At 40.7% G+C, this 13,778-nt stretch overlaps 1 protein-coding gene across 1 annotated transcript; it reads right to left on the bottom strand.

Annotated features, from left to right (window-relative positions):
* Positions 1–2,062, bottom strand: TMEM139 (transmembrane protein 139). The gene is made up of 2 exons (XM_071433125.1): positions 1,815–2,062; positions 1–475 (listed from the first exon to the last, which is right to left on the bottom strand). Exons 1-2 carry the CDS (start codon positions 2,060–2,062, stop codon positions 1–3), a joined length of 723 nt encoding a protein of 240 aa, XP_071289226.1.
* Between the last annotated feature and the right edge of the window lie 11,716 nt (positions 2,063–13,778).

The raw sequence follows: 13,778 nt of genomic DNA, 5'->3' as shown, positions 1-13,778 counted from the left end.
CTAGGAACATCCTGTATTGGGGTGAGGGTTTGGTTCTGTATTCACGGCAGGTGAAATCAATCCTAACACAGAGGGCTGGTGAGCCTCTGCAAAGACCTCATCACTGATGGCAGTCTCGTAAGCAGGTGGTGGGGTGAGTGGCTCCAGTGGTTCAAACCTTTCTTCAAGGTCTTTGTCCCCATGGATGTCCGAAACAAACCGCTGCAGTCTCGGGGGCAGCACCAGCTGCAGCTGTGTCCTGGAGCCCGTGTCTGTGTCAGAGGTGTGCGCTGTGTCTGGTGGCACTGGCCCCCGCAGAGCCTCCACCATCATCTCCTGTTGGGCAGAGGATTCAATAACGATGTTGTACGGGGGAGGCTCGCTCAGCGGCGAGGGCACGGAGCCCGGGTTGGATGTAATTGTCCATATTGCTGGTGCTGGAGCTGACATGGTCATCACCTCCTCGTAGGTGGGTGCTTCATAGGCGGGATTCACCCTGTGCCAGAGAACAATGCCAGACACACTCGTTGTTTTAGTGCATAATTTATGTTTGTAGTACAGATCATGGACTATAGGGACCATGCTACAATCAACAAATGGGACTGAGACAGGGTACCTCGTGTGGTATTGTTCAGTAGGATATTCTGCCCCTGGATCAGCTCACCTCTCCAGCCAACTGAATGTCTTTCTTACTGGGATAGAAAATAGCTTGTCTGACCATTCTCCCACACTCCCCAGAGTCAGTGAAGCTACCCACACTGTTCAGTTCGGTCTCCTAGGCTTAACCCGGTGTCCTCCTACAGTTGAAATTTATCACTAAGGATTGCTAACTACTAGTTATCTAGTTATTATCTAGTTATTATGGAATAAAGAATCTAAAACGGGACCTATTTTTTTATTATATTAGCTATTTTATTTATTATATTAGCTCATCCATTTTTAAGAAGTGGAGAAAATTAAGTAGTTTAATTTAGTTTAAACAAGGACTACTTATTCCATGTTTAAAAGAACTATCTCCAAAGAAAAAATGTTACATTGGAGACATTTTCATTTTCAGGTTGTATTTTTAAATAAAAGGATACTACTTTTCTTTAAGTATGCCCCCAAACTGGCAGGGCCCAATACAGACTTCTTTTTTTATATAATCTTTCTAAAAATAAACATTGTCTTTGGGAACATCAAGTCATTTATGCACGTGGATAATGATTATCTGAATTATACAAGGAAGTAAGGCTACGAGTAGAGTTAACCTCTTCAATGACAGCAGGAAAACTGGGGTTAAATTAGCTGACGCTGAAAACCTGCAAGTGAACGTGAAGCCAAGAAAACGTGGGAGTATTCAGAGTCTCTAAAAATCAGGGGTTTTATTAGCGTCAAGCAGGAATTTTAAGAGTGGAAACACACCCAGTTACAGGTTTCTTTCAAAGTTTGCCAAGAAACAGTTGCTCTAGAGATAAGGTTTATAGAGCTAAACCCAAATAAGATTTAGTATTGCTTCAACATTTTTTCTTTTTCCTTGTCTGACTCATTGTTTGGCAAGCCTCGATTACTCAAAGAAAAAATAAAATGGGCCTGGATCGGTTTAACATTGGCAAGTTTTAGAGGATCAGTTCCCAGGGGCAAGAAAATACATATTATAAAAGTTACAGGACATGTGTGGCATTGACATTTGCAACCTCCACATCAGTAATGAGGGAAAACAATCTGAAAAGAACTTATGCCTTTGGGAATGGAGCCTGCATTTTGTGCCTCAGGGGAAGGGCAGCAAAAGAGTGTTTAAAATGGCCATGAGTGAGGTGAGAGAGTTAAAGAGGAGCAACCAGGTTGCTGCTTACCCTGCTTGGCTTTGCCTGTTTGGAGGTATTTCATTTGCGTCACGCCGGTGTTGATTCCTCAGGTAACACTCGACAAACACACTCAGCAAATAGCCGACCAGGCACACTCCCCCTACCCCAAGGAAGAAATAGCCCACTGGGTTGATGTTAGAGGAGATGGCCAGCATGGTGACCCCGATGAGAAGAGCAGCGGTGAACAGAAGCAGCAAGGTTTGGCGGATGTTCTTCCAGCGTGTCTCTAACAACATGGCAGAAGGGATGGTGGCGGCAGGCACTTGAGAACAGATGGGCACTTAAAGGGACAGACATCTGTGGAAGATGGAGCAGTTTTTTCAACGTGAAACATGAGCATATAAACACATTTCTAAGTATTGTGACTGAAGTAAAAACATAGACACTCAAATATGTGCACATAGTTCATAAGCCTGGGAAGTCTGTGCACACCAATGTAAACATATTAGAATTTCCTGTGTGCGTGCATATTGAATGGTTGGAATGCTTGGACACAGCTGCAAAACATAAAATGCATAAATGGACCATCAGTACTCATTACCAGACATATCTAAAAAGGCCTGGCTTAACAGGAATGCAGATTGAGGTTACTGCAAAAGCAAGACATGGAATAACCATAAGGGTTAATTCTGGGACATTTGTACCTTGCATAATCAACATTCAAATACTCGTTCAAACCCCAGAAGAAAAGCATTATTCAATAGCCCTGTCTGCCTTGACAAACTGAGCATCTTACTTCAGTGTAGCACTAGAGCAGTAATGTACCTTTAGGTTCTGGATGTAGCTAGGGTATGCGTGCTTTTGTAAAATGTAGGTGTTCATTTCAGTATTTGCCTGTATTCTCAGTTCCTTCTTGGTTGATGTGCTTTTTTTTGCCTCTTTTCTCAGACAGAAGAGTCTTTCCTGTCCCCCATTCCAAACCCCATTTCTGTGAAAGAGACAGCAGTTGTCACTGTGTGCAGTCAATATGGAATGAATACCAGGGATCTGTGGTATTCAAGAATACCATAATTAAGGGGCTGTCTTGCACATGTTATACTAACTTACATCTATCCCACGTTTGGTGAAGACCTCTTTGAAGGAAAAAAGCATGACACAGGGGCATATTTTTATGAATATGCTTCTCCAAACAAATAAACAGTTTTATATAGCTCCATGTCACATTGTGTGCTTTCCCCTAATTACAGAAAACAATAGTTAAAGGCATATAAGCAAAAGAAACACATTTGTTTTAGCATCTACTTACCAGAAAGAGGTTTTGGTAGGTACAAGCAGTCATGTTTTAACTTCTCTCTTCATCACAAGGAAAAATTGTGCACTGCTGCTTCCCGTTCTGACCCGAGGATAGAACACCAGTTAAAACTCTCCCTTCCTCCTTTTGAATATTTTTGAGTACTTTTGAATACCTCCTTTTGAATACCTTTTGAGTTTTTTGGTAGGGAAACTGTGAAGATTTCTTTCGAAAATAAAAGAAGCTAGTGAATATGGGAAGATAGCAACTGATGGGAAGATCCCATTGTAAAAGTTTTGGGTAGGAAAGTAGAGTCTCTGTTTTCCAGGTTCTGAATCCAAAGCAGTTTCTAGACGATCACACACCTTCTACTCTTTCAGCTCTTCTCCGTCTGTCCCACAAAAGCAGGAAACTCATTAGGAAAGAGGGCGGAGTGAGCAGTGGGGGAGTGCCTACCTGTGTCGTATCTCTTTGGTCTGCTTCACCTCAATGAGAGAAACTGCCCTGAAAATTCTGGGATTTTCTCCACGTAGCAAAGGAATCTTGATCTCTGCCTCACAAAGCAGGAACAACTGCCTGCCCAGCCCACATCACGTGGCCCACATATAAATCTATTTATGACTTCTGTAAAATGTAAATTCATACATTTGTTCTGGTCGACTTCTGTTTGTCAAATGTTGTTTTATGTCCTCTTTGATTTTACAAACAGAAGGGAAAAAAAGGGGGGGGAAAGGTTATTGTTTCACAGAGGGCTGACTTAAAAACATTTTTACTCCCTGATGTATCTGGAAATGGAATGAGAGGTAATGATAAGCAACAGAACTGAATTAGGTACTGAATTACTTCTGTTATCTGAACCTTTAGTGTGTGTCTGAAAACTGGAATGGAACAGAACAGAATAGAATAGAGTAAAATAGAATAGAATAATTTCAGTTGGATGGGACCTATACCTTCCCCAACTCCCCACCTGCTTCAGGGCTAACCAGAAGCTAAAGCATTATTAAGGGCATTGTCCAAATGCCTCTTAAACACTGACAGGCAATCAAGGGGTGGGATTATTCTGAGCAGCCCTTGTTAGGACACACATGAAATACAGTTTTGGTCCCCCCAGTTTCGATGTGGTCTGAGAAATTGGACATGGTCTGGTGAATGCCTTGAGGGTTGGAGAACTCTGACAGCTTAACAGGCTGAATTTGTACAGCTGAGAAGTGAGAAGGCTTGGGCAGGTGGAGAGTGTCTGCTCAGTTCTCCAACAGTAGTAGCTAGTTACAGAGAGGAGGGAGGGAGTTTTCATGAGGGTACATGATGACAGGATAAGAGGCAACAGGAAAAAGGGTAAGTGCCTCTAGGTATAAGAAAAACAATCTTTAATGTAAAAACAGCAAAATGCTATTACTTGCCCAGAGAAATGGAGGAATCCTCTCGGCTGCAAATATTCAAGACGCAGCTGAGTTCAGGGCCCAGCTTTCAGTAAGAGGTTGGACCAGATCATCTGACCTTCCAGCCTAGACTTGTCAATGTTTCTGTGTTTTGAATATTTTCTCCTTATAATTGCCCTTCTGGCTGCTGACAGATAAAGGACTTTAAGCCTTGATTGTTATCCATTCTTTGCTCTCAAGAGAATTCTTTTGAATATGACAGACTAACGCCCACATTAAGGGGAGAAAGTCAGGATTCTGGTGTGTAGCATGTAATTTTGCAAGGCTATTATTTAGATGCAAAATATGATTTGCATTTTGGGGTTGCCTGGTGTTGAGAGCACCTTAACTTCTAAGGAGGATTTGAGAAAACTGTTTTGACAGCCTCTTTACACAGGCATCATGACTGACCCGTAGTGGAATCTGCACATGTCAGTACAAACAGCAACTGCTTTCTAACCAGTGTAGCTGGTGGTTGTTAGAACCATTCCTCAGAGATAAGATTTACATCCCACTGATTTGAGGAGGTAATTAAAATTATCCTCCTGCCTGCTCCCCATTTCCTCCTGTCTTCCTTGCAGTGACTCAGTGCTCAGGTGATCTCTTTCTGAACCAGCCCAGCTGTCTCAGTGGGAAAGTATTTACATTTTTCCAAAGTGAATTTAGTGGGCTTAATCTAGTCCCTAGAGTATCATCTAACCATTAGTTCTCCATCAAAGGGAAGCAATAGGAACGCAGAGCCAGAGTGGTGGAGGAGAAGGGAAGAAGAGTGGGAATAATTTCCAGGGCTGTCATTTGATTGACTTGGCCCAAACCATTGTAGCAGAAGGAAATTCTTCCTTCTTTGATGGAGTAAGCCCCACAGAAAGGTGTAGAAAGAATCTAAGGCCCATTTTTTACCCAGCAAAGCCTGTTAGATATATCATGGCTTACTAGCTCAGCCTGATGACTTTAGACAACTCCCAGCTCTGGTATGTACTCTGACTACTGTCCAAAGGCCTCAACAATTTGACCACTGTTGAATCCCCTTTGTAAGTTCTTACAGAAGGTACTTCAGCTGTGTGGAGGGAGCTGTGGCATTTTGCACATCTGCACATTCTCCTGTGCAGATTCTCCCCAACTACTTTGGGGCTGGATCTTTTTGCTAAGTTAGTAGAAAGTTAAAAAGGTGAAAAATTCTTCATTATTTGCTGGACAACTACTTCTGGGAGTGGAAATTCTGTATTTGATTTGTGGATAGATAGAAAGATGTTAGTTTTGCTGAAAATCTGTATAGCAGTTTTGATTGGTGCACCATTTTTAAAAATAGTCTTTGGCATAGTTATGAAATATTGTGATGAAAAAGGATAGAAATGGTAGGTCTGTGTTGAATTGGTTTTTGCTTGTATTGGTTGCATCAGTTTATTTCTGTTGAATTTCAGGGTTCAGTAACTCCTGTAGATTTTACCTATGAAGTTCGTGGATAACTGCTGAATCTTTAGGAATTATTTTTATTTACAAACATGCATAAAACAACAATACTTTATGATGCAGCTGTGAGTGCATTAGCTGAACATGTTTATGAATGTGATACATACTGCTTTGTGAGTCTAAGGATACAAAGCAGGATGAATTTCTATGAACTAACCTTTTAAATATGTTTTCTAGCAGAAAAGTGCTTCTACATGAGGCCTCTTAGCATTTCTGAAGGACTTCTAAAATTTTTGTCTCTCTGCTGTTTTGGTTCTCTCCACAGTCTGGTTCAGATTGTCACTGGCATCCATAACAAAGAAAAATTGATCAGAAGCTGCATCAAGAAGTTTTCAGTGATTAAAAGGCACAGAAAATGCAGTGGGGCTTGGGTAAGGCCTGAGAGATATCACACTGTGGGGTTTGTTAAACAAGGTGTTGAAGCCTGGGAGAGTAAACAAGCACATTTATCCTGCCATGCTAAACTGTCTCCCTTTCATGTGCAGTACAGATTTTCTTATTTACAGAAAGCTTTCTGTTCTCTGTTGTTCGGTCATACTGTGGGAACCTTCATTTAACAGTATATTTCTTTACTTAGGACTGTGAATTTCCTTTTTTTTTTTTTTTTAGTTCTTTCTTTGTTTCTTTGCGTATCTCGTTGTCAGCCTCTAGGAAGCATTTCACCTTTCCCCTGTTTCATCTCACTATCTACTCAACCTTCTGCCCCGACTGCTACTAATTAACTTAGTACCTACAGTGAGCTCAGTTATCAGCTCGGTATGCAGAGAAGCTTGCTTTATTCCCAAGGGCTTGTGACGTGCACACCATGGCACGATTAATCTGACCGTAATCGCCAAGCCTATTCTTCCTCATAACCTCGTCCTGAAGCAATTTCTGAGAACCTGAGCAGGTACTGGGGACAAAGTGTTACTGAATCACCTTTTCCAGTCTTGTCTGCCTCTCCTTTTGTCCCCCAGGTTCTGCACAGTCACTTTTGTGACTAAGCAAATTGCATCACTGCATTTTATCTAGAGATCATGGGGCAATGATGAGCTCTGGTTGATGTTTCTGGTCAGTATAATGTTCTAGGCAGGAGAAGCCAAAACCCCAAGGAAAGCGAAATGCCTGTACTTGGATATTCAAAATATGTGTGTAATTTGAGGAAAATTATTTGTGTTTGACCTGCCAGAGCTTAAAGGTCATACATTTCTTGGGAACTGGCAATCTCTGTTTCCTTCCAGCTTATTCCAGTTCTTACAGGACAATGGTTGGAAGTTATATGTGTAGTCACTGTGGGGTGGGTTTTTTTGGCATGTTTGTCTTCTACCTGCAGTGGCTTTTCTCTGTAGATCAGGGCCGAGATGTGGTGACAGAAGGACGGATACAACACAAAGAGCTTCTACTGATACTCCTAATTCCTCAGCTGTCTGAAGGATGCCTGAAAAGCATAAATGTACAGAGATTGAGTCAGAGACACTTGTTATGTTGTGCAGAACTAAAGGATTTCTCTTTTCTGAAAATGGGGAGTCACATTCGAAACGTGAAGTGTTTTTCAGGGCTGTCTGCACGTGTCAAGTTCCTAAGTATTTAAATTTAACAAAGCAGCACCTCCTTTTCCTGCCAGGAGAGGAACAGAAAAATAATAAGCATTTACCAAGGTGATATGAGGGTCTTTATTTCCTCTTACAGAATTTTAAATTCACATACATCAGGTATGTGTTTTGCTTTTTGTCTGGGAAAAAAAAAAAAAGTGAAGGCTAGAAGCTTCCTCATCTTTTTATTCTGAGTTCTCCTTAGGGCAAGCACTTTAAATTTGTGAGATTTCATTAGCACTGGCAAAACTTTCTGCAGCTGATTTAGTTTAATGATAGAGCCCAGCTGGGTCTAAATTATTTACTTTTTGCCAGAAGACTTTCTTCACTTGTGTAGAATCTCTGCACACTGCAGTACTTCTACTGAGATGTTATTCTATGTGGGATGTAAATTAGCAGTATGCACTTCTCTGAAGGAATCCACCCTGGTGACTGAAATGCTACTAAATGGGACACTACAGTGACCTCTCCTCTTTTGCTAATTTAGAGTACCTAATGTGGATTAGACAGAGGAGGAGATGGCTGTGACTAAATGTGAAGAAGGAGGGCAGTTAAGATCCTACTGCCAGAATATGGTGAAAGAATCACGTGGAATACTGTGGAAATTTCCATAGTGTGGAAAGAGCAAATGAGCAGAAAGAAATACTTGTAAGATGAAACTAAGGACTCAGTTGAGGATAGTTAAAAGAACCCAGGAAGATAATTTGCTGTCATTCTAGACTGTACTAGGTTTCTCTGGAAAAAGAGAAAAGCAGACCTATGTATGCTGAGCAGCTTTACTATGGAACATTCCTTTTCTCCAGACATAATTTCACCATTCTAAAATAGGAAACTTTTCAGCCAAAGGACATGAGATGCAGTGAGAAAAGTTAATGTGTAATTGCCACAGAATTTCTGTTCCTTATCTTCCTCCCTGGTCCTAGCGATATATTCTTGCTGCTTATGTTGCCAAACCTGTTATACACTGGAGCCCTCTCTGACATGTTCTGAATAGTTAACAGGGCATAAACAAGTAAAAAAGAAAAAAGTGCTATTTTCTCTTGTGTTAATACACTAACAGTCACAGAACCATGCAGGAAGTGCCTGTATGGCCACAGGAGAGAAGGGACCTCATAGCCTATTTCTGCATTGAAGAAAGGGGGATGCCCTTTTCTTTTCAACAGCTCTAGATGGTTTTGCTAAGGAACCACACCTGAAATAGTTGGGAATTACCACCCAACAGTAAAATACAGCCTACTTGGGTTGGAATTCAGCATTTGTGCAATCCACTTTGGACTAAAATGTAATATATGTGGAAAGATGAGAAAGAGGTTGAAGTGCCTGTAGCAGAATATAGATTCCTAAGCAGGAATTTGGCATTGTTTTGTGCTGCTAGTGAGCCCTACGGTGTCTCTCCATAAGGTGCTCCTACTTCCTACTATATAACATTGCACTTTCTTCAAATTCTTTTAGTAAATAGAGGGGTGGGAGAATGGGGAAAGTGTTGCCAGACAGAGAAATCACTTAACCATTTTATTGATGAGTTGTGCTCTGGAGAAGAAGAGGATGCTGCTGTTATTGGTACTGGTCCTTCTCTGAGTGCTGTGCTTTGTAGCAAGTGAAGCACAGAATCCCACATGCTCCTTGATGCCTGTTCTCAGCCTAAGGTGCTCATAGTCTAAAGCAAGTGTGACAAAGCCACAAAATAATTTAGCGATGGAAGACCAGAGATAGATAACTTAGTACAAAAAGAAACTCTAAGAAAGAAAAGAAAAAAAAAAAAAAAGAGTAAAATCTATTTTAGTAAAGATACATTTTGCCAGAAAACTAGATCTGTAACTGGGATCCTCTTTTTTCCTTTGTTAGATACTCTCCACTCAAAGGCAACACTGTTTCAGCCTAGTTCTACCACTAGTTTTTGCTCCAGCTACGTGCCATAAAGGCAGCACACCTCAGAGGGAGGAAACTCAATCTGGTTCCTTTTTCTGCCTCAGGAAAAACGGGTGTCATATTTCAGTTACATCCCTGCAAACAGGCATTCACAGGCGTCAGTGAAAGAGCAAATATGTTATTTTATGAAAGCAAATAGTCACATGAGCCGAAAAGAACGTAGTTTTTATCTTGGCATGGCTCCTCAGTCTGAGATGTCAGTTTATTTACTGATACAGACAGGTTTTGTCCAGTTCTGGCACGGATTTGCATTCCTAATGGACACTGCCAAATTAGCAAGAGCACATCATAATGCATTTCTGGTATGTGCCATTGTCATGCCCCGTAGTGTTGCAGTTTGTATGGCATCTGCATTGTCATTCTGGTACATTCTAGAATGTCATTGTGATGATATTTTGGATGTTTGTTCCTGTGGGAGCAAATGACTGCTTCCAAGGTCAGCCACCAGCTGCAGGGACAGTCTCATGAAAGCGCCAGACCACATCACTGCCAGCTCAGCCTGCTCCTTGTAAACGAGCACTGTGAAAGCAATACACCACCTTCTGCTTCCTCCTGAGGCGGCAGCAGTAGTGACACTGCAACTCCTATTGTTTGTGAAGGGGAACTCTGCCTTATCAGGGCTTCTGCTGCTGAGAGATAGCTTTCTTGTTCACTGAAGGCAACAAAAAACCAGGACACTCAATATGTGGGATTAACTGCATATCTGGTTGAAATGACGGCTTTGAGAATTTATTAGTGATGATGACTGTGCAAGTTTGCTTGTTCCACATTGTACCTGTTTCAAGAGCAAGTGTTGATGGGTTGCAAAGGGTCTTTCTGTGAAAATTAGAAGATTGCCATTGAAGGCAGAATTTCAGGGTAGAACGGTCATAGTTTATGAACATTTGTGTTGAAGTGAAGTCATATTTGATGCCAAAGATGATCCTTGTGATAGTGCCTCTGTTTCTTGAGAAGAGTTTTTAAGTTAAGTCGCTATTGGTGACCTCTGATTCATTTAATTGTTCTGTGAAATCCCTTGCAGATGATGAAAGATTCATGAGAAGGTGTTAATTATTTGAAAAGCTCTCATTGACGCTTGGGGCATGAGAGATCATAATCTCAGCTGAAGAGATTTCTTTGACTACATTGGAAGTAATTATGAGGTATATATTCTTGTCCACTGTCTCCTCTCTTCCTCCCTGCTTCCTCCAAATACTGTCTTGCTTGATCAAAAAAAGAGAGAATAGTCTTTTATCAGAATCGCCATTATATGACCTTTACTTCTCACACCTGAGTGTGTGGCAGTACGCAACACCCAGAACTCTCACAAGTTTCCAGTCTACACCTGCTTGAGATCCATTGATATTGATGAAGTTTCCAAGTCTCTGATACATGGTGGTGTTCCTTTTAGCCAGATTCTCCTGCTCATGAAGCTACTCAGCAACAACTTTGACCATCACTACGACTTCCTAAATTTGTACTTTAAGCATTCTTATGGCATGAATGTTGGGCCATCTGAAGAAAAAATAAAGGGCCTCCATGATGAGAGCTGACTCCTCTGCTTCCTTGGCAATATTATGTTCACCTGCTGTTTTTAAATGATATTTGCAAAGTAAGGGGTCAAAGCAGAATGAGAACTGTATGGAGGTGAACTGATTTTCAATTTCTTATGACCACTGTAAAGGTCAGATGATTTTTATTTATGCAAAATCCCTGACAATTGTTTACTTGTCTTGAGGACTACAGCTTTCTGCATGTCCTGCTTCTGCTTGCTGCTTTCCTCTTTCAATCCTACCCTGAAGTGTAGTTCAATGGCAGCTCACCTATGCTGAACTTTGTTGAGCCTGTCTTGCAGTTTCTAAAATTCTGGATCTTAAGTACACGAAACTGGCAATACAGTATCTACCATGTCAACATTATGGGGTTGGAGAAGGCAGAGATATGTTAATTTCCATGCAAAGTCTTGTTTCAGAGATTCTTTTTATGCTCCTATTTTATATTTTGTTAATTTGGAGGCTGAATATTTTTTCTTACAAGTTATGTTGAAACTGATAGGTCAAATAAGCAATGTGGAATTTGGCTGTAAACATGTTTCCAAACAAAAACAGACAAAATCAAGGCTTCTTGTGAATTGTGGCCCTCTAAATGGAGAAGTTTTGGCTAGAAATTGCCATAATAAGAGGTTTTTGTGGTAGGTCAGTAAGAGACAATGGAAGTGGTACAGCTTGAAGACCATACACAAAATGGTGGAAAAATCAAACCTGACATCCTCCAGATTAATACTGGATGTATGCTCTTGAATGAGTCAAAGGGAAAAGAAATTACTGGTTTGGGGTCATAGATGAGATACTGATATTATAAATAACCAGGCTGTGGTTAGGTGATTCCCCACATTTGACATGCCTGTGCATGTCTCTTGCATGTCACATTTGACATGCTTGTGCAAAACTCTTCAGGATGAGAGAGTTGTTGTTGCTGATCCTAAACTCTCTGGTTTAACTGTTCACCCTTCTGAGTTATCTCCAGCATTCACACCAAGCCAGCTGGGCTGGTTGGTTGAGCACTAACAAAGTGTAAATATTTACTGCCTAACAAATCTAACTTCTCTCATTTTGGTAGAGTCCCATGATTGATTACAGCTCTGCCTTTCATTCTGCAAATATATTTACATCAGTTATATAAATACATTTATCAATTCTTAATATTCTTTTAGAAGGAAGTAAGCATCTTGCCCTCCTTTCATTACATTTTAGTTTGTGCAGCTCTACTTGCTCTTAAAAGATTGCTGGATTTTCCCAGTTTTATGTCACCAAAGTATTGCTGGCATTCTTTATTTCAGATCTACAATATATTTAAGACCACTTCCTTCCTGAGAATGTCTGGATACTTTTTATCCCATGCTGTGTTGGTTTGGCTGTGGTAGAGTTAATTTTCTTCAAAGTAACCATGACACATGACGGAGCCCTGCTGTCCTGGGAATGGTTGAACACCTGCTTGCCCATGGAAAATGGTGAATGATTCCTTGTTTTGCTTTGCTTGCATGTGCAGACTCTTCTTTACCTATTAACTATCTTTATCAGAACCCATGTGTTTTCTCACTCTTACCCTTTTGATTCTCTCCCCCATCCTACCACAGGGAAGAGTAAGTGAGCCAATTTCACTGCAACTTAATAGAATTTTTTCTTCTACTCTGGCAGTTCAACTCCCTGCAGTCTGGGAATTATACTTGATTGTTACTAACCAAGATGCTCAATGCAGGCTGATTTTCCAGTGGTGCTTGTCCTCTTAGTGCTATCCAGGCCACTGAGGTGCTTAACAAACTGGCCATAATTTTTTTTGTGTGTGTGTGTGATTTAAGTTTGATGTGGAAACACTATTTTGTGAGACATATTGTTTGATAGTACTCCAAAACGTTTAGTGGGCACTTCTCTGTAACAAGTAAACTTGAAGCCATAGGTTCCATTTTTACTGCATGTCTGATACACAGAATATATGTATTTGATAAATGTGTGTGTACCTATAATGCACAGCCCACACATGCCATGTAGAACTGTATGTAGTGTGTAATGTGCAAACACATCAGGACACATATTTAGTCATTCACAGAAGCAAAATGTTCTCCATATTCTTCATTAAAAGATTTTCTAGATATTTAGAGTTAGTGTATGGTTCCTAAGTGATAGACACATTCTTACCAAATGGCATGAAGTGATTCTTTTTAAGTTTTTATATATGCCAAGTATTTGTCAAAGCAAGTGTCAGCTGGTTCTCTGCTGTTGTACATGCTTATACTATGGAACCCTCCTTAATCTCTATGTGTTCTTATTGATTAACAAATAAATGATCCACTATTTTGTCTCCTAATACTCTGCATAAACCACCCTTACCGCTTTTCAGATGGCCTGTTGATGTGGAATAATTACTAGGTGTTTTCCAATGAAATTCTGTTGGTTAATTAATTGTGAACAGTCTGCATGTTGTTTGTTTAACTGTCCTGATTCCTGTAAGTAAGAATGTCCTTGTCTTGCCCTGACTGGAGAAAGGCACTGCTGTATCGCAGGTGGGAAGGAAGAGGGAAACAAGGAGACTATTCCTGTAACTGGCACTGACTTCTGATTTGGGTCATCTCAGATCAAATTCCAGTTACTACAAAGCCTTCAGCTGTGACTTTAACCAAATCCTTTCATTCTCACTACAGGTCTCTCAGAGAATGGACTCTTTTGGAATGGGGACTGACTCTTATTTTGTGCCTTGGAAACAGGGCTGAGATTTTCCTGAGCTACCTTGCATCCTCCTTCAATGAAAAGAAAAAAACAATATTTCACTGAAGTACAAATGTTTCACTGAAACAGAT

This window comes from Agelaius tricolor, unplaced genomic scaffold (assembly GCF_023055355.1).
Source record: "Agelaius tricolor isolate 1412-34295 unplaced genomic scaffold, bAgeTri1.0.p SCAF_9, whole genome shotgun sequence".
NCBI classification, from domain to species: Eukaryota; Metazoa; Chordata; class Aves; order Passeriformes; family Icteridae; genus Agelaius; species Agelaius tricolor.
The sequence above is the reverse complement of the archived record's forward strand: the minus strand, read 5'-3'. Positions and strand labels throughout refer to the sequence as shown.